This window comes from Vulpes vulpes, chromosome 12 (assembly GCF_048418805.1).
Source record: "Vulpes vulpes isolate BD-2025 chromosome 12, VulVul3, whole genome shotgun sequence".
Classification (NCBI taxonomy): Eukaryota; Metazoa; Chordata; class Mammalia; order Carnivora; family Canidae; genus Vulpes; species Vulpes vulpes.
Window position 1 is genome coordinate 148,849,598 of NC_132791.1, and position 24,560 is coordinate 148,874,157.

Sequence of the window (24,560 nt, forward strand, 5' to 3'; positions counted from 1 at the left end):
TTCTTTTCTTTTCTTTTTCTAAAGATTTTATTTACTTATTCATGAGAGACACAGAGAGAGAGAGGCAGAGACACAGGCAGAGGGAGAAGCAGCTTCCATGCAGGGAGCCTGATGTGAGACTTGATCCCAGACTCCAGGATCGTGCCCTGAGCCGAAGGCAGATGCTAAACTGCTGAGCCACCCAGGCATCCCTCTTACTAAAAATTCTTAACCAAGAAGTGTGTGTGTGTGTGTGTATATATATATATATATATATATATATGATTTCTCTATCATAAGAAAAATCCAGGTTTAGAGTAAGGAAGAACTTAGTCACATTGTGAATTCAGAAAGAGTCAGAAATGATAGTTTTATTTTACATATCAATTATAGAAACTGATACATTTTTGAAAATGTTTTCTTACATTTTACTCTTCAAGAATAATAACCTTCCTTTATCCTGCATGAGAAAATTGTTTTTAATATTAAGACTGTGAGTCCGCAATAAAATGGTCTAGACATTCAGGGAAACCCTTCTGGGACATGGTTAGCTGATAGAAAACTAAGAATTCTTGGGAGCCTAGAAATGCTATGAAATGTTTCCATAGGAGTAAGCATTTTGTAGCAAATTTTTACATTGGGGCTATTGCCCAACCCTGTTTCAATGGACTTTATAAGAGAAAGAGCTTGGTACTCAAGCAGGGTGGAAACAGACTCTTGTATAAGTAACTACCAGCAGCAGATTTTATTGGAGTAATATTCTAGGTGGTGCAGATTTTTGTGTTTTATGACTTTGGCTCGAGCAGGGAGAAACTTAGATATGAAACAGGAAAAAAAAAAAAAAACCCAGACAATAACTCCTCTTGAGTTCATAACCGTAAGCTTACATAGTATCTGTATGGTTCAAAAAACTCCAAGGCAAAAATGTAGTTCCAGATTATTAGTATTATTAGCAGGCAAAATTGACCATAAGTCATAATAGAAGGTCAGTACATGTTGATAAAATGTTCAAAACTGTATAATGAAAATTGTATGAAAGCAAATGTGTTAAAATATACTCCACTAAAATCTGTTCTTATCAGTTTAATATCTGATACATCATCTAGCCAAATATATATAAATGGATATTTGGAAGTAGGAGATGGAATAGGAGTTTGCTCCATCTACTCCATACATTCACCTGGTATTATAGTACTCCTAGGAACAGTACACCTCCTTAGGGGAATTAAAAATAAAAAAAAGAAAGCCTGAAAGAAATAAGCCAATATTTTGTTAGTAGTGTGTTTTGATAGGCCTCTGAGTAATTAGAAATTACCTTTTTGAGGATGTTTTAGAATTCTCAACATTTCAAATAAATCAGCACTTCTAGTGAAAAAAACCAACAACAACCCTTTTTGCAACTTAGTAGTCACTGAATATCAAGTGCTTAAATAGTATTTCTTGACAAACTGAAGCATGGTTATGTTTTGTTGCATGAGAGTAGTATGGTATGCTTTTTAAAATTTCTTTTGACTCAGATTATAAACTGAATGTATGAGAAGTATACATTGAAAAAGAGAAGACTTTTAAAAAAGCAACATGGCCGTCCCTTTGTACAATGCAAGAGCCTTTGAAACATTAAAAAAAAAAATCAAATGATGTATCTGTTTTAAAAAATCCTTGTTATGCATTAGGAAGATCCTTCTTTTTTTTTTTTTTTTAAGATTTTATTTATTTATTCATGAGAGACACAGAGAGAGAAGCAGAGACACAGGCAGAGGGACAAGCAGGCTCCATGCAGGGAGCCTGATGTGGGACTCAATCCGGGGACCCCAGGATCACGCCCTGGGCTGAAAGCAGACACTAAACCACTGAGCCATCCAGGGATCCCCAGGAGGAGCCTTCCTTAATGTGAAATACAGTGGTTTTTTTTCCTCAAGATTTCCAATCTTTGTTCATCATACTGACAATATGAATCTTTAAATACTGTCCAACAACATCATAGAAAAAACTGTTATACATGAATTTTATGTTGCTAAATTAGAAAATAGGATGCTAACTTTCTGAATAAGCAATTAACTTTTCTGTTACATTTGATCCATTTTTGCTTATTTTTGTCTGAATTTAAGATTTTTTAAAAAAAATATTTATTTATTCATGAGACACAGAGAGAGAGGCAGAGACACAGGCAGAGGGAGAAGCAGGCTCCATGCAGGGAGCCCGACGTGGGACTTGATCCGGGGCCTCCAGGATCAGGCCCTGGGCTAAAGGTGGCACTAAAGTGCTGAGCCACCTGGGCTGCTCTGAATTTAAGATTTACATGAAAATGAAAAGGGTCAAAGGAGGCAGTGCAGTTTTGAAGCACTATAAACTAGGTATCAAGACTTAATGTGAAGTTACATAATTAAGACAGTATAGCAATGACACATAATTAAATAAACCATCCCCTGAAATAGAACTAGAGATAGACCTATATGTTCATGGATTTTTGATTTACTATTAAAGTGGTACTACAGTAGTCCCCTCTCATTCATGGATTCATTTACCAGTGGTCAGTTGCTATCCAGAAGCAGATGATGATCCTTTTGACAATACATGGTAGCCTATGTCCTTCTCCTCACTTCAACTTAAACATTGACATTTTATCATCTCATCGTAAGGAAAAGGAGGATGAGTACAGTACAATAAGATTTTGAGGGAGAGAGACCACATTCACATCCCTTTTATTATGTACTTGTTCTATTTTGTTTGTTCTATTCCTTTTAATCTTTTACTGTATCTAAAGTATAAATTAAATATTATCACAATTGTTTATTTATTGGAAAAAACAGTATATGTAGATTCCAGGACTACCCACAAGGTTTCAGGCATCCATGGCTGGGGGCTGGGGGAAGGTCTTGGAACATAGTTTTTGTAGATAGGGGGAGACAACTCTATAGACAGTGGGGAAAAGTAATCTTTTCAGTAAATTGGCAGGACAGGTGGATATCTGTTTCTCTGTATTTTTCTTTCTCTGTCATATAGAGGGAGAAGATATTTTCAATATATTCATTTGACAAAGTGTCCATATGTAGAATGGTAAAGAGTATACATTGATGAGGAAAATGTCACACAAGAAATATAAAAATGGTTTAAAAGACAATACTTATATGGTCATAAATATATGAAGAGATGCATATTAAAAGTCCAGTATGATACCACATACCCACTGAAGTCACAAAGTCAGAGAGAGTGACAGTAACAGGTGTTACAGAGATTGCAGAGTAGGCATTGTAGAAGTTGAGGTGTGCAGACAGTATCACCAAAATTCCTATTTGGCTTCTGCATTGAGTTCTGCTAAAAGAGGCATTAGGAAGTTAGAGGGTAGAAGAGAGTGAAATTAGGGGTATTTTTTTCCCTTTATTCGTTCCCTGCTAGGTCATATTGATTGGTTGCCTCCTTCTTCCAAGACCACCTCTGTGAAGGGCCCTTATCTATTTTTTCTAAGTTTTTTTTTTTTTTTTAAGATTTTATTTATTCATGAGAGAAATAGGCAGAGGTAAAAGGCTCCATGTGGGGAGCCTGATGTGGGACTTGATCCCAGGACTCCAGGATCATGCTCTGGGACAAAGGCAGGCGCTAAACCGCTGAGCCACCCAGGTGTCCCTGTTCTAAGTTTTGATTTACCACTTCCAAGGTCTCTTTTAGGTCAGGGATTGATAATGACTCCCTGCTATTGCTGTCCCTGGAGAACTGTACTCTTTGTAGCTGTTCTTCTGAAATCTTGTCCAAATCTTTGTGAGTCACCCTTCATTAAACCTTTAACCCAATGTGAGTATGTCATCTCTGGCAAGGACTTTGGTAATACTCTTAGAATAAAAAAAAAGTGAGCAGTGTAGAACAGAGTTTTTATAACTTTAGCACTATTGACATTTTTGTCTGGATAATTCTTTGTTGTCAGGGTCTCTCCTATACAGTGCAGAATGTTTTGCCATATCGGCTTAGTCTCTACTCACTGAAATACCAATAATACACCTGCAGTAATGATAGTTTTTATTTATTTATTTTATTTTTTTAAGTAATGATAGTTTATTTATTTTTATTTTTAACTTTTATTATTATTATTATTATTTTTATTTATGATAGTCACACAGAGAGAGAGAGATTGGCAGAGACACAGGCAGAGGGAGAAGCAGGCTTCATGCACCGGGAGCCCGATGTGGGATTCGATCCCGGGTCTCCAGGATCACGCCGTGGGCCAAAGGCAGGCGGTTAGCGCCACCCAGGGATCCCAGTAATGATAGTTTGAAATGTTTCCAGATATTGCCAAATGTCCCATTGGGGGCAAAATTGTCCTTTATTGAGAACCACCACTCTAGAGTTTTAGTTAACCTAATGTTACATATCATTTCATTCAGTAGATACTTACTAAATGTTTGCTATATGTAAATCATTGTTCTTAGAAGTAAAATTAGATACCACAATTTAAGGATTATAGTTCTAAAATACATTTTGGTGGGATGCCTGGGTGGCTCAGCGGTTGATCGTCTGCTTTTGGCCCAGGTGTGATCCTGGGGTCCCGGGATCCAGTCCCACATCATGCTCCATGCATGGAGCCTATTTCTCCCTCTGCCTATGTCTCTGCTTCTCTCATGAATAAATAAATAAAATCTTAAAAAAAAGTACATTTTGGCATATTTATAAAATGAAAATTACTATGCCAGCATTAGAAATCATGGTTAGATTAATATGTATGGCAGGGATATATATCCATAGAATAATAAGTTGAAAAAGCAGACTACTAAATATATAGTGGCACACCTTTTTTAGAAAAAAATCCATTCACCACATGCATTTATACATAGACAAAAACCTAGAATGTGTAGGCCTCGAAACTTAATTTTGGTTCTTTCCATCTGGTGGAATTTTGTGTGCTCCCATTTTCCTCTGAAATTTTTTACGTGTTTTCTTAGTTTTTTTTTTACATTGAATATATGGATTACCTAGGTAATGTAATGGTTGATTTAGACAGAAAGCTATACATGGAAAAGTGTTTCAGAAAGAAGGAGTAGCATAGATGGGATAGCACTGATATAGAAAGGTTAAACTTTTTTCTTTCTTCTTAAAGGTTTGAAATTGAAATTGAACCCATTTTTGCAAGTTTGGCTTTATATGATGTCAAGGAAAAGAAAAAGGTAAGGGTCTATTATGTGAACACAGTCTGGTCACAATCCTAGGTTTCAGAAATTGGTTTTTAATTTGTTTTAAAAGATAAATAAGTAACACTTTTCATGTGAATTGTGAAACATACATCTTTTCAAAAGAAATTAGAAATTTAATTTATTGAGATATGGTTAATATTTTCTTACTATAAAATAGTTTAGTTGATACTTAGTTTTTGTTTAATTGAAAGAGTTCCAAAAGCAAGTAGCAGAAGCAACTTTCTTTTAGTTTAAGAAAAACTAATATAAGGAAAGTATTTTAAGCAAATAATATATAAAGGATAAGAATCATTAGGAATTTTTGTTGATGCAGTTTTAAAATTCATAAGCTAAAAGATCATTTATGTGTGCTTGAAATATTTTGTCTTATATACTGCTTTAGTTTTACTCATATCTTTATTCTTAGGAGTTTTTTTTTTTATTTTTTTATTTTTTTATTCATGAGAGACAGAGAAAGATAGGCAGAGACAGAGGCAGAGGGAGAAGTAGGCTCCCTGCAGGGAACTCGATGCGTGACTCGATCCCGGATCCCGGGATCAGACCCTGAGCCAAAGGCAGACACTCAACTGCTAAGCCACTCAGGTGCCTTAGGAGTTTTTCAGAGGGCCATCTCATACAGCATTTCTTTCTTTCTTTTTTTTTGTTTTTTAAGATTTTATATATTTATTTGAGAGAGCATGGGAAAGGGAGAAGCACAGGCTCCACACTGAGCAGGGATCCTATCCTGATGCAGGGCTTGAACCCAGGACCCTGGGATCATGACCTGAGCTGAAGGCAGATGCTTAACTGACTGAGCCACCCAGGCGTTCCTCGTCCAGCATTTCTTAACTTATGTTCTAAGCCTAATTAATGTATAATAGAAACTGAGTACTTGTAGTGACTTCTGCTATCAATATATTATAGATTTTTGCAGTGTAACTCTTCCCTAGCAGCTTGTATTTGCTAAACCAATCTCCTAAAATATTATTCATATAATTTTTTAAAGACTCCATTTGAGGTAATTCATCTTAATAATTTCTTTGTGTACTGTATTATAGGTTACATTTCTAGTCAAAAATATTAGGAATGTAGTTCTTTAGATATGTTTCTTGTATATTTCCCAAATTGTATATTTCGTTTTGGTTTGGTTTAGACATGTAAAGATTGGTCATTGAAATATATGATAAATTATATGTTAGTATAATGTTGTAGTATCTATAATAAGACTGAATGTACTTTATTTTTGTAAAATGTACAGATTTTAAATTTAATAAATGAATTTTTTTTAGATTTCAGAAAACTTTTATTTTGACCTGAATTCTGAGCAAATGAAAGGATTATTACGTCCCCATGTGCCACCTGCTGCCATTACCACTTTGGCAAGATCAGCTATTTTTTCTATTACTTATCCTTCACAAGATGTTTTTCTTGTAATAAAGGTGAGAATGATTTTAAATATATAAGTTTATTTGTGTAGTGTCTGTATACTTGTCTCTCTGTTAATATCACAAGCTTTTCAGAGCAAAGATTTTATCTATTTTTTCATCTTAATTTTTCTTTTTTATTTATGAGAGAGATTGAGTGCTCATGAATAGGGGGAGGGGCAGAGAGAGAAGCAGACTCCCTGCTGGAGAGGGAACCAGATGTAGGGCTTGATCCCAGGACCCTGAGATCATGACTGGAGCTGAAGGCAGACACTTAACCAGCTGAGCCACTCAGGTGCCCCCACCGTAATATTTCTTAACACAGTATTGGATGTGTGCACTATAGGTGCTACCTAAATTTTTTTTTGAATGGGAGCTCTATTAATCAGGACTCTCCAGATCAGTAGGATGGAGCACACACATAAACACAGAGAGAGATTGATTGATTTTAAGGAATTGGCTCATGTAATTGTGAGGACTGGCAAATTAGAAATGTGTAGAGCAAGCGGGCAGGCTGGAGTTCAGGTAAGAGTTGGTATTGTAGTCTTGAGTCTGAATTCCAAAGGGCAGCAGACTGGAAATTCAGGCAGGGTTCGTTGTTGCAGTCTTGAGAATTATTTATTTGAGAAACCTCAGTCTTTGTTTTTAAGGCCTTCTCCTAATTGGATGAGTTCCACCAGTTGGAGAAGGTAGTGGAGAAGGCAGTCTGCTTTACTAATTTATGTATTTATTTTTATAAAATTTTTATATATTTATGTGGGAGAGTGAGAGATAGTGAGAGAGAGATCACAAGCAGGGGGGAGGGGGAGAAGCAGGGTCCCCACTGATCAGGGAGCCCAGGACTTGATCCCAGGAACCTGATGTCATGACCCAAGCTGAAGGTAGCCATTTAACCATCTGTGCCACCAAAGTGCCCGTACTCTACTGATTTAAATGCTAATCACCTCTAAAAATACCTTCATAGCAACACATAGGTTAGTTTGGTCAAATAACTGGGCATCATAGCCTAGTTGTTATATAAAATTAACTGTCACAGGAGGCTTACGATGATCTTATTACTCAGTTCTTGTATTTTTTTTTTAATATTTTACTTATTTATTCATGAGAGGCGCAGAGAGAGGCAAAGACCTAGGCAGAGGGAGAAGCAGGCTCCATCCAGGGAGCCTGATTCGTGACTCAGTCCTGGAACTCCAGGATCACGCCCTGAGCCAAAGGCAGACACTCAACCGCTGAGCCAACCAGGCATCCCTCAGTTCTTATATTACATAAATATTATATAAATATGAATATCTAAATCATTGAGGTAATGGAGCATTTTGATTTGAGTGTCAGCCACTTAAAAATAAGAATTACAAACATGGAAAAAGAAAAGAGAAGCAAACCATAAAACAGACTCCTAACAATAGAGAACAAACTGAGGATTATTGAGGATGAGGTAGGCAGGAAGATGGGTTAAATGGGAGATGGATATTAAGGAGGCACTTATGATGCTCACTGGGTGTTATACATAAGTAATGAATATCTAAATTCTACTCCTGAAACTGGTATTAAAGTATATATTAACTAACTGGGGCATAAATAAAAACATGAAACAAACCATAACAAAGACAAAAACAAAGAAAAGAATAAGGATTCAAAATTTAAAATCTGAATTTTACTAAGCTGTTTAGCTTAGGATAACTTGAAGAATACTTTACCATAACTTGACCTTGATTTGAGAGAAGCCTAAAATATATTCTTTAATCATTTTATCTTCATTTATATAAAATTACCCTAAAAGGTAATGAATTTTACAATAAGGCTATAAAATGGATTGTCATGAAATGAATCCTGTTTACCCACAGGAATAATGTCCTAATTTGTGGACACATTGCTATGAATTCAGGTTAAAATAGGTCTTAGCTACTGTGAACAGTTAATCAGTCCTACAAGCAAGGATTTAGCAGTAGTGGTCTTTAGAAACTCAAAGAGTAAAGTTCTAGATACTAATACAATTGATAAATATAGTATATACAAGTTCCTTTACATGGGAAAATGGTATGTTTTCATAAAATAGAACACATTTGAAGATATGATATGGAAAGATACAGCTGATGGTTGAAATATTTACTGTTTGAAAGTGAGATTATTTAGTGACAAGATTTGGTTGTCATCATGGGAGTGAACAGTTTAGATAGGATTAAGTGTAAGAAATATTGTAAATGTTCAATATAAGTAAATAGGGAGATAAATCATATTACATTCATATGATGCGATACATGACAAATAAAACCACAATTTGGAAGAATTTTTATTGATACAGAAACATGTGGCGTATAATATTTAGTGAAAAATCTGATACAAAACTACTGTATGATGTCAATTTTATAAAATATAGATGTATACAAATATATGTGTATACATAGAACAAGCTTTTTTATAATTTTAAAAAATTGAACAAGTTAAAATATTAAAAATTTAAAGAAAATGTTAATTTAGGAGGTTTTCTTAAATCACTCGTGGTGCAGCGGGATGGTTTTGTTTCCTGAGAGGAAGAATTCTATTGATCTGTGTGCTGGTGAGTTATGGCTATACACGAAGAAAAAGAGATCCTAGTAGCATGCAACAACAGGCACTTACTTAGGTCATGCATCTGAGTTGTCTGGTGGTTAATCAATACAGGTGGTTTGTGTTCCTGCAGCTGTCTGTTGGTGCAGTGGAGGGGTCAGTTGATTCAGCTGAAGCTGTACTTTTCTATATGTCTCTTTTTTAGCAGTCTAATCTGGCACATTCTCATGGTGATTGTAGAAGTGCCAAAAAGCAGACCCACCTGCATTGGCACCTTTTAAGCTTTAGGTCACATCCAGCTAACATTCCGTTGGCCAAGATAAGTCACGTGACAGAACACAAAATCAAGGAGTTGTGATATATACTTGGCCGGCCTTTTTATTCAGAGGAATTCCCACGTCATGTAGCAATGAGCAGGGTAAAGGAAAGGTGAAGAATTGGAGCTATTAGTGCAATATATCATTGTCCGAGATACTGGAATTCTGGCTGAGCCAGGTTTATTATTATTATTACTATTTTTAAAGATTTTACTTATCTATTAATGAGAGACACAGAGAGAGAGAGAGAGAGAGAGGAACAGATATAGGCAGAGGGAGAAGCAGGCTCCATGCAGGGAGCCTGACGTGGGACTTGATCTGGGGTCTCCAGGATCATGCCCTGGGCTGAAGGCGGCGCTAAACCGCTGAGCCACCTGGGCTGCCCTGAGCCAGGATTATTAATTCCTTGCTCATTTTGGGGTTTGTTTATTGTATTGTATTGTATTGTATGTATTTATTTATTTATTTTAAAGAGTTTTATTTATTAATTTATTATTTATTTATTATTATTAAAACTCTTTAAATTAGGTTTATTAATGAGAGACAGAGAGAGAGGCAGAGACATAGGCAGAGGGAGAAGCAGGCTCCATGCGAGGAGCCTGATGTGGGACTCCATCCCAGGACCCTGGGATTGTGACCTAAGCCAAAGGCAGACGCTCAACCCCTGAGCCACTTGGGTGCCCCTTGGGTGCCCCTTGGGTTCTGTCTAACAGCTTAGTTGCTTTCTGGTAAATATGTGAAGGAGTAATATACCATTTTGTTTGGATTATTTTTTATGGAAGTTTAGAGTACAAAAACAAAGCTCATTGAAAGAAACCTACAAATAGGGGAAGATAAACTTGCTTTTTTTTTTTTAAATTTCATTTCATTTATCATTAAGGTAATGATAACAGAATAACCTTAAAAGTATTTTAATTTAATTTTTTGTTGAGGTATGCCTGTGCTTTTTAAAAAAAGATCATTCTAAAAGATATATATGCATGTATGTATGTATGTATGTATGTAAGATTTTTTATTTATTTGACAGACCCAGGAGAGCCAGAGAGCATAAGGAGGATGGACAGCCTAGGGAGAGGCAGAAGCAGGCTCCCTGCTGAGCAGTGAGCCTAGTGCAGGGCTTGGTCCCAGGACCCTGGGATCCTGACTTGAGCTGAAGGCAACTGCTTAACCAACTAAGCTACTCAGGCACCCCAAGATTTTATTTATTTATTTCAGAGAGAGAGAGAGAGTATGAGTGGGGTAAGGGGCAGAGGGAGAAGCTGACTCCCTGCTAAGCAGGGAGCCCAATGTGGGACTCACTTCCAGGACCCTGAGATCATGGCTTGAGCTGAAGGCAGACGCTTAACCAACTGAGCCACCCACGGGCGCTTGTGCTTATTTTTTTTCTTTTTAAGATTTATTTATTTGAGAGAGAGACAGGGAGTAGGGGGAGGGGCAGAGGGAGAGGGAGAGTCTTAAACAAACTCCCTACTGAGTGTGGAGCCCTGCATGAGCCTCAATCTCAAAACACTGAGATCATGACCTGATTCGAAATCAAGTTTGTTGCTTAACCGTGTGTGCCACCCAGGCTCCCCATGCCTTTGCTTTTCTGTGTCAAATCCAAGAAAATGTCAATTCCAGTGTCATGAAGCTTCTAATTTTTCTCTTAAGAGTTTTACGTTTTAGGTCTACATTTAGGTCTTTGATTAATTTTGTGTTAATTTTTGTATTTGATAAAGGGTAAGGGTCTAAATTTATTCTTTTACATTTGGATATATAGTTTTTAAAATACTACTTTTGGGAAAAACTGTCCTTTCCCCATTTAATGGTCTAGGCAATCTTGTTGAAAATCATGAAGGTTTGTTTCTGGGCTGTATTCTGTTCCATTCATCTATATATATGTCTTTATGTCAGTATCAAATTTTTGTTATAACTGTAGCTTTGTATTGTGAAATCTGGAAATATGAGACTTCCAGCTTTGTTCTCCTTATAAAGGTTCGTTGTGATTATTGAAGGTTCTTTGAAATTTCATATGAATTTTAGGATGAATTTTTCTATTTCTGCAAACAAAAATCCTTGAGATTTGGTAGAGATTGCACTAAATCCCTAGATTACATTGTGTAGAATTGATATCTTAAGGATTTTAAAGTTTCTGGTCCATGAATATGGGATGTCTTTTTATATCTTCTTCAATTTCTTTTACCAGTGTTTTATGGTTTTCAGATTACAGATCATTTACCGTTTTTGGTTAATTTCTCAGTACAGGTTTCCTTGCTATCTGGAAGAAGAGTGCCTTTATGAAACTTTTGTAAGCTGAAATGGCATAAAGTGAAAAAACAGTTACCATTTATTTATATGGAAATTTTTTTGAGTGTTTTTGGACCTCCAAACATAAGCTCTCTTAGGCTTTCCTGCTACCATTGGATATAATCTTGCCAACAAAGGCACAAAATAAATTGAGATAAAGCCCAGGTGCTCATATATAGAGTTCACAGCTATGGCAGCTTGATGCTAAGATGCTGAGTATAGTGTCCAGGGAAGAGGGTTGGCAGTGCCACTCTTGTTTCTCAAGGTGCATACTGCCTATATATCTGGCAACTGCAGAGCAAATGTTGAATGTTATTTTTGCTTTTTGCCTTTTTTTTTTTTTTTATAAAGGTGGAACTTTAGATTTCTTTCAGTTAATGAAAACTAGTATTGTAGGTCTTTTGTAAAAGCAAAGTGGCATAATGGGAGCTTTCTAAAAGTGGGGGATACCTATATTTTTTGTTTTTATATTACTGTAAATGGAATTGTCTTCTTTCCTTTTTGAATTGTTCATTATTAATGTATAGAGATACAACTAATTTTTGCATGTTGATTTTGTATCCTGTAACTTTGTGGAATTTATTAGTTTTAACCGTGGTGTGTGTGTGTGTGTGTGTGTGTGTGTGTGTAATAGGCTTTTCTGTGCAGAAGATTACATCTACAGACAAAGACAATTACTTCTTCCTTTCAGATTTGGTCCTATATTTTCTCTTTCTCTTGCTTTATTCTCTGGCTTAGACTTCCAGTACTTTGTTGAATAGAATTGGCAAAAGTGAACATCCATATCTTGTTCCCGATGTTAGAGGAAAAACTTTCAGTCTTTCACCACTGAATATGATTTTAGCTCTGATATTTCCATATATGGCATTTATTATGTTGAGGTAGCTTTCTCGTATTCCTAGTTTGTTGAATGTTCCTAGCGTTCAAAGGGTATTGAACTTTGCCTAGTTATTTTTCTGTATCACTTGAGATGATCATGTGTGTTTTCTGTCATTCTGTTAATATACTTTATGTTGAAAGGTTGGTTTTAATGTTGAACCATCCTTGCATTCCTGGCTGATTGCTTTTTTTTTTTTCTTTCAGCTTAATTAGTCTTTACTTTTTTTTCTTTGACAGCTAGAAAAAGTTCTACAGCAAGGTGACATTGGAGAGTGTGCAGAACCATATATGATTTTCAAAGAAGCAGATGCGACGAAGGTAGATTGTCATGCCTCACATTTTTTCTCACTTTTATAGTCATTTCCCATCTATATGACTATAGTCATATAGTTTTCTTCCCATTTCCCCTAAATCCTCAAACCCAACCCTAAACATTCTCTGATTTCCGAAGTTATTCTTTGGGAGAATACTATACAAAGCATATTAAGGAATTTCACTACTAATTTCTTATTTTCTGTTGACCTACCCAATTAATTACTTTCTTCTTTATCTTTTTTGCCACCTAGCTTTTGTCATATGTCAGTTTTTTCAGCGAGTGGTGGCTAGGGACAGGTAGAATGAGAGAACTTTTTTTTTTTTTTTGAATGAGAAAATTTTAAGCAGGCTTTATATCCAATGGGAGCCCAGTGCCGTGCTTAATCTCAAAATCCTGAGATCATGACTTGAGCTGAAATCCAGAGTCAGACATTTAAAAGACTGAGCCACCCAGGTGCCTCTGTGCTGTGTTATTCTTCAATCTCTCTCATCCCCAAACTAATTGACTCTGAATTTTTTTCTTGAAGAGAAGTTAATGTACTTAATTCCCAAATAACCATAATTTTCAAAAATAGTTATAGTTTTACAAAATAGTGATATTGATAATAAAACTTCATAGTGAGATGACTATTCTTGAGCTCTGTCAAGCTGCAGATAATTGAGGAATACAGTAAAAATAGAAAATGCAATCTATCTTTTGCTATCAGATGACTAAGTTTTAGAATCTGGATCAATATATAAAGCAGAAGTAATTCATATAAAGTTGGTACCAAATTTCAGATACCCTGTGTTAGCTACAAAATAACAGAAGATCTTAGATCTTTGACCACATGGTTTAATAGTTGAAACAGCCAGGATAGTATGATTGAGGAATACTGGACAAGTTACCAAAATCTAGAATATGTTTTGCTTTCTGTCTTTGTGAAATTAGTACAGGAACTGAGCTTTTTCTGCTAATATAGGTAGACCTGAGGACATGATACTGTTCTCTGATCCCTGGCTAGCTGATTGAAATCAGGGTTACTGTATTCTGGCTTTCCCCATTGGTTAGTTCTCCTAGGCCACCTTAGCGTTTGTGTCCAGGACAGCCTAAAAGTTGGGCCAGCTTCATGGTATCTTCTAGATAGTTACATAGTGTTTGGACCATCAGTCTATTTCTAGGGTTTAGTCCATTTGTAATAATTTTTTCTTTATTTCTTTAATTACAATTTTGAGTTTATATGTTATTAGCCTATTTGTGCCCCCCACTCCCACCTTACCTTATTCCTTTTCTTGCCATAAATTAAGGATTAGTTCCAAGTGGCTCAACTACTTCCATCTTTTTTAGAATAATAAAATTTAGTAAGTCATAACCTTGAATATTTTGTATTTAGCAGTTATTGGCTAGAACATGGTTATGTTTCTTTGCATAAAATAGTACTTGTAATACATAAACATGTTTGACACTTGCTCTCCTTTCTTTCCTACCAAGATGAGATAATCACAAAGAGAAATTTGAAGGACTTACTCTGCACATACATTTATAGAATGGATTGAAATTATTCAGTGGTTAAGATAAATGTAGTGTTAGTTGATCTCTGAAAGGTATAGATTATTTTTCCATCTGTGTTGAGAATTGCGAGTTCTTACCCTTTTTATGTATTATGAAGTAGTCTTTAATTCATTTCTTTTGAGCATAATTATATAATGTATAAAGTTTTGTTTTGCAGAATAAGGAAAAATTGGAGAAGCTGAAAAGTCAAGCTGATCAGTTTTGTCAAAGACTTGGGAAGTATCGCATGCCTTTTGCTTGGACTGCAATCCATTTAATGAATATTGTTAGCAGTGCAGGGAGTTTGGAAAGAGATTCTACAGAGGTGGAAATAAGCACTGGAGGTAAGAGTGTTTTATATAAAATATTTTAAATGTATACTTTTTAATTTTTTTCTATATAGGCTTGTTTTATTTGTTTTTGGGGTTTTTTTTTTTTTTTTTTTGGCTTGTTTTATTTGTACACCTTGCAATGTTCAGAGGCATTCAGGGTTTTTTTTTCTTGCCTTCCCCCCGACCCACAGCTTTATTGAGGTGTAATTCATATGCTATACATTTCACCCATTTAAAGTGTCTAATTCATTAGTGGGTTTTTTTTTTTTTTGAGTCTATTCACAAGGTTCTACAACTGTCACCACAGTCTAATTTGGAAGACTTTTCTACTCATTAGCAGTAACTCTCCCTTCTTCCTCAATTCCCAAAGACAACCCTAAACAATCTCTGATCTCTTTTTTTTTTTTTTTAATTTTTATTTATTTATGATAGTCACACAGAGAGAGAGAGAGAGAGGCAGAGACACAGGCAGAGGGAGAAGCAGGCTCCATGCACCGGGAGCCTGACGTGGGATTCGATCTCGGGTCTCCAGGATTGCGCCCTGGGCCAAAGGCAGGCACTAAACCACTGCGCCACCCAGGGATCCCAATCTCTGATCTCTTTAGTCTGTGGAAACATAGATGGATTTGTCTATGCTAGACATTTCATATCAATAGAATTATATAATATGTAGTCTTTTGTTAATACTTTCTTTCACATGGTGTAATGTTTTAAAAGTTCAATCATGTTGTAGCATGTATCAATATTTAATTTTTTTTTATTGCCAAATAATAGTCCATCACGTGGATATAGCACATTTTATTTGTCTATTCATCAGTTGACGGACATTTAGGTTGTTTAAACTATTCGTTTAGAATAAATACTGCAGTTAATGTTCATGTACAAGCTTTTATTTGAATATATGTTTCATTTCTTTTGGTTTTAAACTGGTAATTAATTGTTAGGTCATATGATAATTCTTTCACCTACTAATGAACTACCAGGCTCTTTTTCAATGTTGCTGCTCCATTAAAATTTCTACTAGCAGTGTGTGAAGGTTCAAATTTCTCTATATCTTTGCCAACACTTGTATTATCTGGTCCTTTGATTACAGCCATCCTAGTGTGGGTAAAGAGGTTTGTCACTGTGGTTTAGATTTGCCTTTCCTTGATAGTTAACGATCTTTAGTATTATTTTACTGCACTGGCTATTCGTATATTTTCTTTGGATAAATACGTAGTCAAATCCTTTGCCCTTTTTATTTTTAATATCTGTTTTGTCTTGTTTTCTAGTGTATGCTAATTTTTTACGTGTTTTTTAAAATTTACTTGTCATTGAGTTATAAGAGTTCTTTGTGTATTCTGGATAAAAATCTTTTATCTAATTAAGGATTTGTAAATATTTTCTCCAAGTCTGTGGGTTGTTTTTTCATTTTTTTGGTGGTATTGTTTGCATCACAGAGATATAAAATTTTGATGAAGTTCCGTTTCTCCTTTCTTTTGTTGCTTGTGTTTTTGGAGTTATATCTAAGAAAACATTACCTAATCCCAGATCAGGAAGATTTACTTGTATGCTTTATAGAATTTTATAGGTATAGCTCTTATTTGGCTACATGAGAAGTAGAGGTCCAACCATTATTCTTTTTATGTAGATAATGAGTTGTCCCAGCACCCATTTGCTAAGACTGTTCTTTCTCCAGCAAAGGGTCTTGCCATTCTTGTTGAAAATCAGTTCATGATAGATATATGGGTTGAATTCTGGACTCTCACTTCTATTCCGTTGATTTATGTGTCTGAGCTTCTGATAGTACTATACTGTGTTGATTATTTTAGCTTTGCAATAAGTTTTGAAATTGGAGAGAACAGTCCTCCAACTTTATTATCTTTTTTAAAGTTTTTTTTTTCCCTCCCTATTTTGGCCCTTGTAGTTTCATATGAAATTTAGGATCAGCTATCAATTTCTTTTTTTTTTTTTTTAATTTTTTTGAAAAATATTTTATTTATTCATGAGAGACACACACACACACACACACACACACACCGAGGCAGAGGGAGAAGCAGGCTCCATGCAGGGAGCCTGACATGGGACTACATCCCGAGTCTCCAGGATCAGGCCCTGGGCTGAAGGCTGCGCTAAACTGCTGAGCCACCCGGGCTGCCCCAAGCCCTCTTAACAATATTAAATCTTCCAATCCATGGAACGTTTCTCCATTTATTTAGATCTTAACTTTTTTTTTCAACAGTTTATCGTTTTCAGTGTGCAAGCCTTGCACTTTTCCTGTTAAATGTATACCCAAATATTTTACTGTTTTTTATGCTATTTTAAATGTAATTGTTTTCTTAACTTTATTTTTAGAATATTTACTTCTTTTGTATAGAATATTGACTTGAATATTTGTCCTGAACTTTGAAATCATTTTTAACATGTTTGCTAATTACAGTGTTTTTTTTTTCTTTTTCCTGGATTCTTTAGGATTTTTTCTATACTAGGTCAAGTCATATGTAAATAACAAAAAGTTTAGTTTCTTTTTCAGTCTGGATGTCTTTTATTTTTTTCTTTTCTAATGAGCCTCCTATACAATGTTAACTATAACCTCCTATATAATATTTAATAAAAGTGGCAAGAGTGGATATCCTCTTCTTGTTCCTGACCTTGGGAGGAGTACATTCAGCCTTTTTTTATCAAGTGTGTTTCTGTAGATTTTTCATAAATGTAGCTTAGTAGATTGATGAAATTACCTTCTATTCCTAACTTTTTGAATGTTTTTATCTGGAAAGAATGATGAATTTTGTCAAATCTTTTTTCTGCCTTAGAGTTGTCTTGTATGGTTTTTGTCTTATATTCGTTTAGTAGGGTGTCTTGCATTAGTTGATTGGGTTTTGGATGTTAAACAAGATTAGTTAAGAAATGTAAGATTAACATTTTGGGAGGAATCCCACTTGGTCATGGTATGTAAGTTTTTTGTAGATGTTAGAATATGTTTCCCAGTATTTTATTTAATTATTTTTTTCTATAAGAGATATTTGTTTTTTGAAAAATTGGAAAAATTCTCTAGTGAAGCCATCTTGGCTTGGTCTTTTTGTGTTAAGTTTTTTTCTTTACTAAATAGATCTTTTCACTTGTTTTAGATCATTTTATATTTTTTATTTTACCTTAAATCAGTTTCAGTTTTATGTTTCTTTCTAGAAAGGTTCTTTTTTTTTTTTAAAGATTTTATTTATTTATTCATGATAGACATAGAGAGAGAGAGAGAGAGAGGGGCAGAGACACAGGCAGAGGGATAAGCCAGCTCCATGCCGGGAGCCTGACCCGGGACTCGATCCTGGGACTCCAGGATTGTGCCCTGGGTCAAAGGCAGGCGCTAAATCGCTGAGCCACCCAGGGATCCCCGAAAGGTTCATTTTGTGTAAATTATTTAATTCCTACAGTTATTCATAATATTGTAATATAATCCTTTTTCTAAGAACCGTAGTGATGTCTCTTCCTTCATTCCTGATTTTTAGTAACTTGAATCCTGTCTATATTTTAAATTACTCATTTAGCTAACATTTTTAAAATTTTCTTTTTGGAGATCCAGTTTTTCATTTCATGGATGTGTTTTTAGTTTCTGTTTCATTTATTGCCATTTATGTGTTGTCTTTTTTTGAGTCTTTTGTCATGTTTGCTTCAATTTTAGTTTTCTCATTTTCTAGTTTCTTAAAGCGTAAGGTTAAGTTACTGATTTGAGAGTTTTCTTCCTTTTTAAAAAAATATAATAGGTATTTTATTTTTTTAAGATTTTATTTATTTATTCATGAGAGACAGAGAGAGAGAGAGAGAGAGAGAGAGAAAGAGAGAGAGAGAGGCAGAGACATAGACAGAGGGGAGAGGCAGGCCCATGCAGGGAGCCTGATGTGGGACTTGATCTCGGGACTCCAGGATCATATCCTGGGCTGAAGGCAGGCAGTAAACCACTGAGCCACCCAGGGATCCCAATAGGCATTTTAATAGGTACTCATAGGTGTAAATTTTATTCTGAGCATTCTGAGCATTGCTCATCCCATATGTCTTGGGATATTGTGTTTTAATTTTTATACATCTTATTTCCTAATTACCCTTGTTGTTTGAGAGTTTGCTGTTTAACTTCCACATGTTTATGAATTTCCCATATTTTCTTCTGTAACTGATTTATAGTTTGATTTGATTGTTGTTGGAGAACATATTTTATACGATTTCAGCCTCTTAAATTTATTCTATTTTGTCTTATAGATGAGACCTTGGTGAATGTTCTAAGTTGTGTGTGCTTGAGAAGAACATGTATTCTACTTTTGCTTGCTGATATGTAGTATAGATAGATGTCTGTTATGTCTAGTTTGTTTATAGTTTTAAGTCTTCTGTTTCCTTGTTGATCTGCAGTATAGCTGTTTATTTGGTTTTGAATAACAGGGTTATCTTGCAAGGACTTTGAATTAAAAGTCTCTTTCAAATTCAAGTGCTAAGACTGGGGGACTATTATATGGTGACTAAAATTTTCATTGTGTGAATATTTCCCAATAAATGCATAATTCTTTTGTAGCTGTTCTTCATAGCTCATCTTTGGTCATCTGCATAAATTTTGTGTAGTAAAAACTTGTTTTACACTGGAGAAATTTTAAAAAGAACGAGAAGATTTAGGTACAGTGCTTCTTTATTGATCTCTCCAGAAATGAATTTTTTTTTTAAGATTTATATATTTATTTGAGAAAGAGGGAGTGAACTTGAGTTCTAAGTTTCTCTATTATTGTGGACACCAATTTCTCCAAACTGGAAGAGGAAAGAAGGTGGCTTTGTAATTTCAGGGCACTGCTTTAAGGAATGAAAAAGCAAATGATATATGTTAGAGAAAATACCACTTCCACAGAAGTATTCATTTGTCAAAAGTGAAGGAGAGGGAGGAACAGTCTTTTTTAGTATATGTCCCTCCGAAGCAAGCACGAAGGAGAAACATTTTAAGTAGACTCTGTGCTGAGTGCGGAGCCTGACACCAGGCTCATTCTCAGAACCTTGAGATCATGGACCTGAGCCCAATCAAGTCTGATGCTTAGCTGACTGTGCAACCTAGTCACCCATCTGAAAGTAAAATTCTTACTACAAACAACATGCTGAATAGATAATTTTCACTTTTAATGGGTTTTTTTTTTCTGTATTTGCAAAGCTGCTTTAAAACAAATTTTAAATATTATGAAAATGAATTTTATACTTTTTTTTCCCCCCTTGATAGAAAGAAAAGGGTCTTGGTCAGAAAGGAGGAATTCTAGTATTGTTGGCAGACGATCACTTGAAAGGACAACAAGTGGAGATGATGCTTGTAACTTGACCAGCTTTCGACCTGCTACTCTAACAGTGACGAATTTTTTTAAGCAGGTATTGTTCTGTCATGTAGGAATTCTAGAGGGTATTTGTACATAAAATTTTTTGGTCTCAGAAAAATTGTAATTATGCATGTATATGCAGTAATTGTGATTTTGAGAAATTAAAAATCTTTTAAAGATAAAAGTATAATAAAATAATATTGTGCCTGTTATATAATTATATTTATTTAAATGTTATAATGGATCAAAATCAGTCCTCCAGATTTATATCCTGTTTCTTAATTGTAATATTTTAATTTTTAAACATTTATGGTTTATGAATTTTCTTAGTAAGCAATTATGTGATTGTATCTCTCTTCCCCACCCATTTTTGTTTGTTTGTTTGAATTACGACATCCATAGTATATGGAATAGGACTTTCAGGCCTTAGTAGTGCATTGTTTTTATAGGTGTATTTATAGGTCCAGGAAGTTCTTGATCAAAGATATTTTATTCTTTACAAATACATTCTCTGTACTTCAACAGATTTTTTTTTTTTAATTTTTATTTATTTATGATAGTCACAGAGAGAGAGAGGCAGAGACACAGGCAGAGAGAGAAGCAGGCTCCATGCACCCGGAGCCCGACGTGGGATTCGATCCCAGGTCTCCAGGATCGCGCCCTGGGCCAAAGGCAGGCGCCAAACCGCTGCGCCACCCAGGGATCCCCATTCTCTGTACTTCAAATCATGAATCAGATCGTTAGTTTTCAAATGCTGGTCATGATCCCCAACAGCAATGGAAATGTAATAGATAATATCCACTTTAAAAACAAATCCAGTAGAATAGAAAAATAATAGTGCATTGCATTTAGGTTAAATATTGCTTCAGTGAGCTTTTTTCCCCTTAATTTTTGTGTGAGTACATGCATGTGTGCATATCCATACTGAATTTTGATACAAAATGGATTGTGTTTTTTTAATTAATTAATTAATTAATTAATTAATTAATTTATGATAGTCACACACACACACAGAGAGAGAGAGAGAGAGAGGCAGAGACACAGGCAGAGGGAGAAGCAGGCTCCATGCACTGGGAGCCCGACGTGGGATTCGATCCCGGGTTTCCAGGATCGCGCCCTGGGTCAAAGGCAGGCGCCAAACTGCTGCGCCACCCAGGGATCCCTACAAAATGTATTGTTACCATGCATATATTTTGGAACAGATGAAGGAGAAGTGCTAAGTATTGTTGGAGAATTCCTTCTTTTGAGGTCTTATTCTAAATAAAAGGAGGAAATCCTGGCCTACTGACATCTTGTAACTTAAAAGAAGGCAAGAATTTAGGAAAGTAAAGTGAAAAATAGCAGTGTAGTTGAAGCCCTGTTCATAGTTTTGTTTTTTTTTTTCAGATTTTAGTTATTTATTCATGAGAGACGCAGAGAGAGAGAGGCAGAGAGAGAAGCAGGTTCCATGCAGGGAGCCCAATATGGGACTCGATCCAGGGATTTCAGGATCATGACCTAGGCTGAAGTCAGGCAGCATCCCCATTCACAGTTTTATGTCAAGAGTATTTATACAGCTGCTCTTAGAGATTCAAATGGAGAAGTGTCTGAAGTGGTTAAGGGTCTTTTTATTATGGACAATAGAATAAGAGTCTAGGAAAGGCCACAGTGTTAACTTGGTTGAAGTGATAGACCAAATAAAGCTACAGAAACAGGGCAGTAGATTTATGTGATACAGTGACACAGACTTGCAGCTATGACATTTTTCTCTCTTTCTACTTTTTCAACCGCTATATCATTTCTCCACTATTTCTACAGTTCTGTTTTCATTTCTCAGCCTACTTTATTATTGACCTGGTATTATAACCTTAAATCAACAAGTCATCCATCCACCCACCTACCTATTGATCCAACACATAGTTTCTAAGTGTTCAGCACGTACTGTGTATCAGTCCACCCACATACCTATGTATCCAGCAAATATTTTTTTGAGCATTCACCATGTACTGGATACTGTATTGGAGACTAGTAGCTAGAAACTAGCACAAGGTGATTGTGAAAACTTAAAATGAATGATTATTGGAAACATCAGCAATGGAAAACATTTGTTTATTTTAATGGAAAGCATTTATACTTTGTGTAATCTATTTTTTTAATAATTAGCATGTACAATTTTTATAAGTATTTTTTTTCTTAAAGATTTTATTTATACATGAGAGAGGCAGAGACAGGCAGAGGGAGAAGCAGGCTTCTCACAGGGAGCCTGATGCAGGACTTGATCCCGGACCTGGGATCCCTCCCTGAGCCAAAGGCAAATACTCAACCACTGAGCTACCCAGGCTACTCAGGTGTCCGTATAAGTATTTTTAAAAGCATCAGGCAAATGCAAATTAAGTAAATAGCAGAAATAAAATTTTGTATAGTATAATTCAAGGTATAAGTTTCTCATAAATGGGATACAGAAGACAGTTCTTTCTTTAAATTGATGAGAGATTACTATGACTGGGATATAATAATCAGGAATGCTTATATATAAGCATTTGAAATTGCCAAGCCAAAATTAAAAATACAGAGAGATATAAAAACAAAATTAAACCCACACATTGGTGTCAAGAATAGTTGTTTTATTTGTTGGCAGGTACGTAAGTTTGAGTACACAATGATGACTGTGCAGTATGGAAGTGGGGGTTATCAGCTAGTCTCATTCACTTTGGAGATTGTCTTACACTAGACTAGAATGACTAGAAGTCTAGACTGACTTCTCTTGGGAAGACTGAAATGAGTCTGGCGTCTTCCATGTCTCTCTACTTCTATTTTCATTCTCTAGCAGGCTGGCTTGATTCTCATTTTTGTGGCTTAAGTTCAAGAGGGGCCAAGCTCACTTATGCAAACATTTCTGCATTTACATTTGCTTATTGGACAAGGCCAGTCATGTGACCAAGTTGAGGAGTGGGAATTATGCCTCACCCAACAAAAGGCACATGAGGAGTCAGGAGTGGAAGCCAGTGATATAGTCAATTAAACAGGTTAGGTAGACAAATAAGTAGAGGTAATCTGAATGTATCATCAATAAGGACCATTTAAACATCTGACTAAAAGGAGAGAGTATACTGTTTTCGGAAACTGGTAGAACATTTGCAGTAATTAGAAAAAAAATCTTCATAAAATGAAATTCACTAATAATAACTTAATAAAACTCAAGACTGTTTATTAAAATATTAACAAAAATCTTGAATCACTTGGAAATTAATACTTTTCTAAATAGTGGGATAAAAAATGATCAATTCTGTACCCTGTTTTAGAATGTAATAGTGAACAAATGGGATATGGGTTAAGGTGGGCCCACAATAATAAAGTAATGTTAAACATGTTCATTAAGACAAAATAAGAAGTATATGAACTGTGCATTAAAACCAATAAGGTGTCAAGTACAGAGGTTTGAATTAATAAAATCTAAAGCTTGACTCTTAAATAAAAGAGTAAAATTCTTATATTAATTGTAGGAAAAAATATTACATTGTTAAAAATTTTCTATTAATAGGTGTGGTTTGGTTTTTTGTTTGTTTGCTTGTCTCTTTTCCCATTGATTAAAATTGTTTCACAATTTTCTTTCTGGTCTTAGTATCAGGAAAATTTTTCTTTATTAAAGATTTTATTTATTTATTAATGAGAGACACAGAGAGAGAGAGCAACAGAGACACAGGCAGAGAGAGAAGCAGGCTCCATGCAAGGAGCCTGACATGGGACTTGATCCCGGGTCTCCAGGATGATGCCCTGGGCTGAAGGTGGCGCTAAACCACTGAGCCACCGGGGCTGCCCAGTATCAGGAAAATTATTTTTTTCCTTAAGAGTAGTTTCTGTAAACAAATGTGTAAATGAACAAAAAGCAGAATCAGACTTGTAAGTACAGAGAACAAATTGATGGTTGCCAGAGGGGTAAAAGGTGGGGGGATGGGCAAAATGTAAAAGAGTGGGTGATACAGGCTTCTAGTTATGGAATGAAGTCATGGGAATAAAAGGCACAGCATTAGGAATATGCTCAATGATACTGTAATGGTGTTGTATGGTGATAGATGGTAGCTACACTTGTGATCATAGCATAAGGTACTAACTCCTTAAATTGCTATGTTGTTCACCTGAAACTAATGTAGCATTGTGTGTTAACTATACTCAAATGAAAATTTTTTAAAAAAGTACTTGCAATCAGCAAAAAAAGTGTAATTTTTCTTGCTACTTATTCTTTTTCAAATTTAGCTGATGCTGTATATTTTACATTTGAGAAGTTTGGTGATGTAAAATTGAAAAGACAAAAACTCTAACAAGTTTTTAAGACTGTCGTGTATATGTGTATGTATATATATATATACATATATATTTTTAAAGATTTTATTTATATACTCATGAGAGACACAGAGAGGGAAAGAGGCAGAGACACAGGGAGAGGGAGAAGCAGGCTCCTTGTAGAGAGCCCGATGTGGGACTTGATCCCGGGACCCTGGGATC

General features: G+C 35.3%; 1 protein-coding gene and 1 pseudogene across 17 annotated transcripts in view; both read left to right on the top strand.

Annotated features, from left to right (window-relative positions):
* DOCK7 (dedicator of cytokinesis 7) overlaps nt 1-24,560 on the top strand; it is a 218,785-nt gene that overhangs the window by 47,260 nt on the left and 146,965 nt on the right. For 14 of the 17 annotated variants that reach the window (XR_011995971.1, XR_011995972.1, XR_011995973.1 and 11 more), the window contains exons 8-12: nt 5,066-5,132; nt 6,428-6,577; nt 12,829-12,909; nt 14,616-14,781; nt 19,988-20,130. Coding sequence is in view for 14 of the 17 variants with exons in the window: in XM_072730737.1 (XP_072586838.1) it covers nt 5,066-5,132; nt 6,428-6,577; nt 12,829-12,909; nt 14,616-14,781; nt 19,988-20,130 (607 nt within the window). In the remaining 3 variants the exon portion in view is untranslated. Of the gene's footprint in view, nt 1-5,065; nt 5,133-6,427; nt 6,578-12,828; nt 12,910-14,602; nt 14,782-19,987; nt 20,131-24,560 lie in introns of all 17 variants that reach the window. The other 3 variants (XM_072730743.1, XM_072730744.1, XM_072730745.1) reach the window with 1 other exon arrangement.
* On the top strand, nt 1,032-1,196 carry LOC112926175 (U2 spliceosomal RNA; annotated as a pseudogene).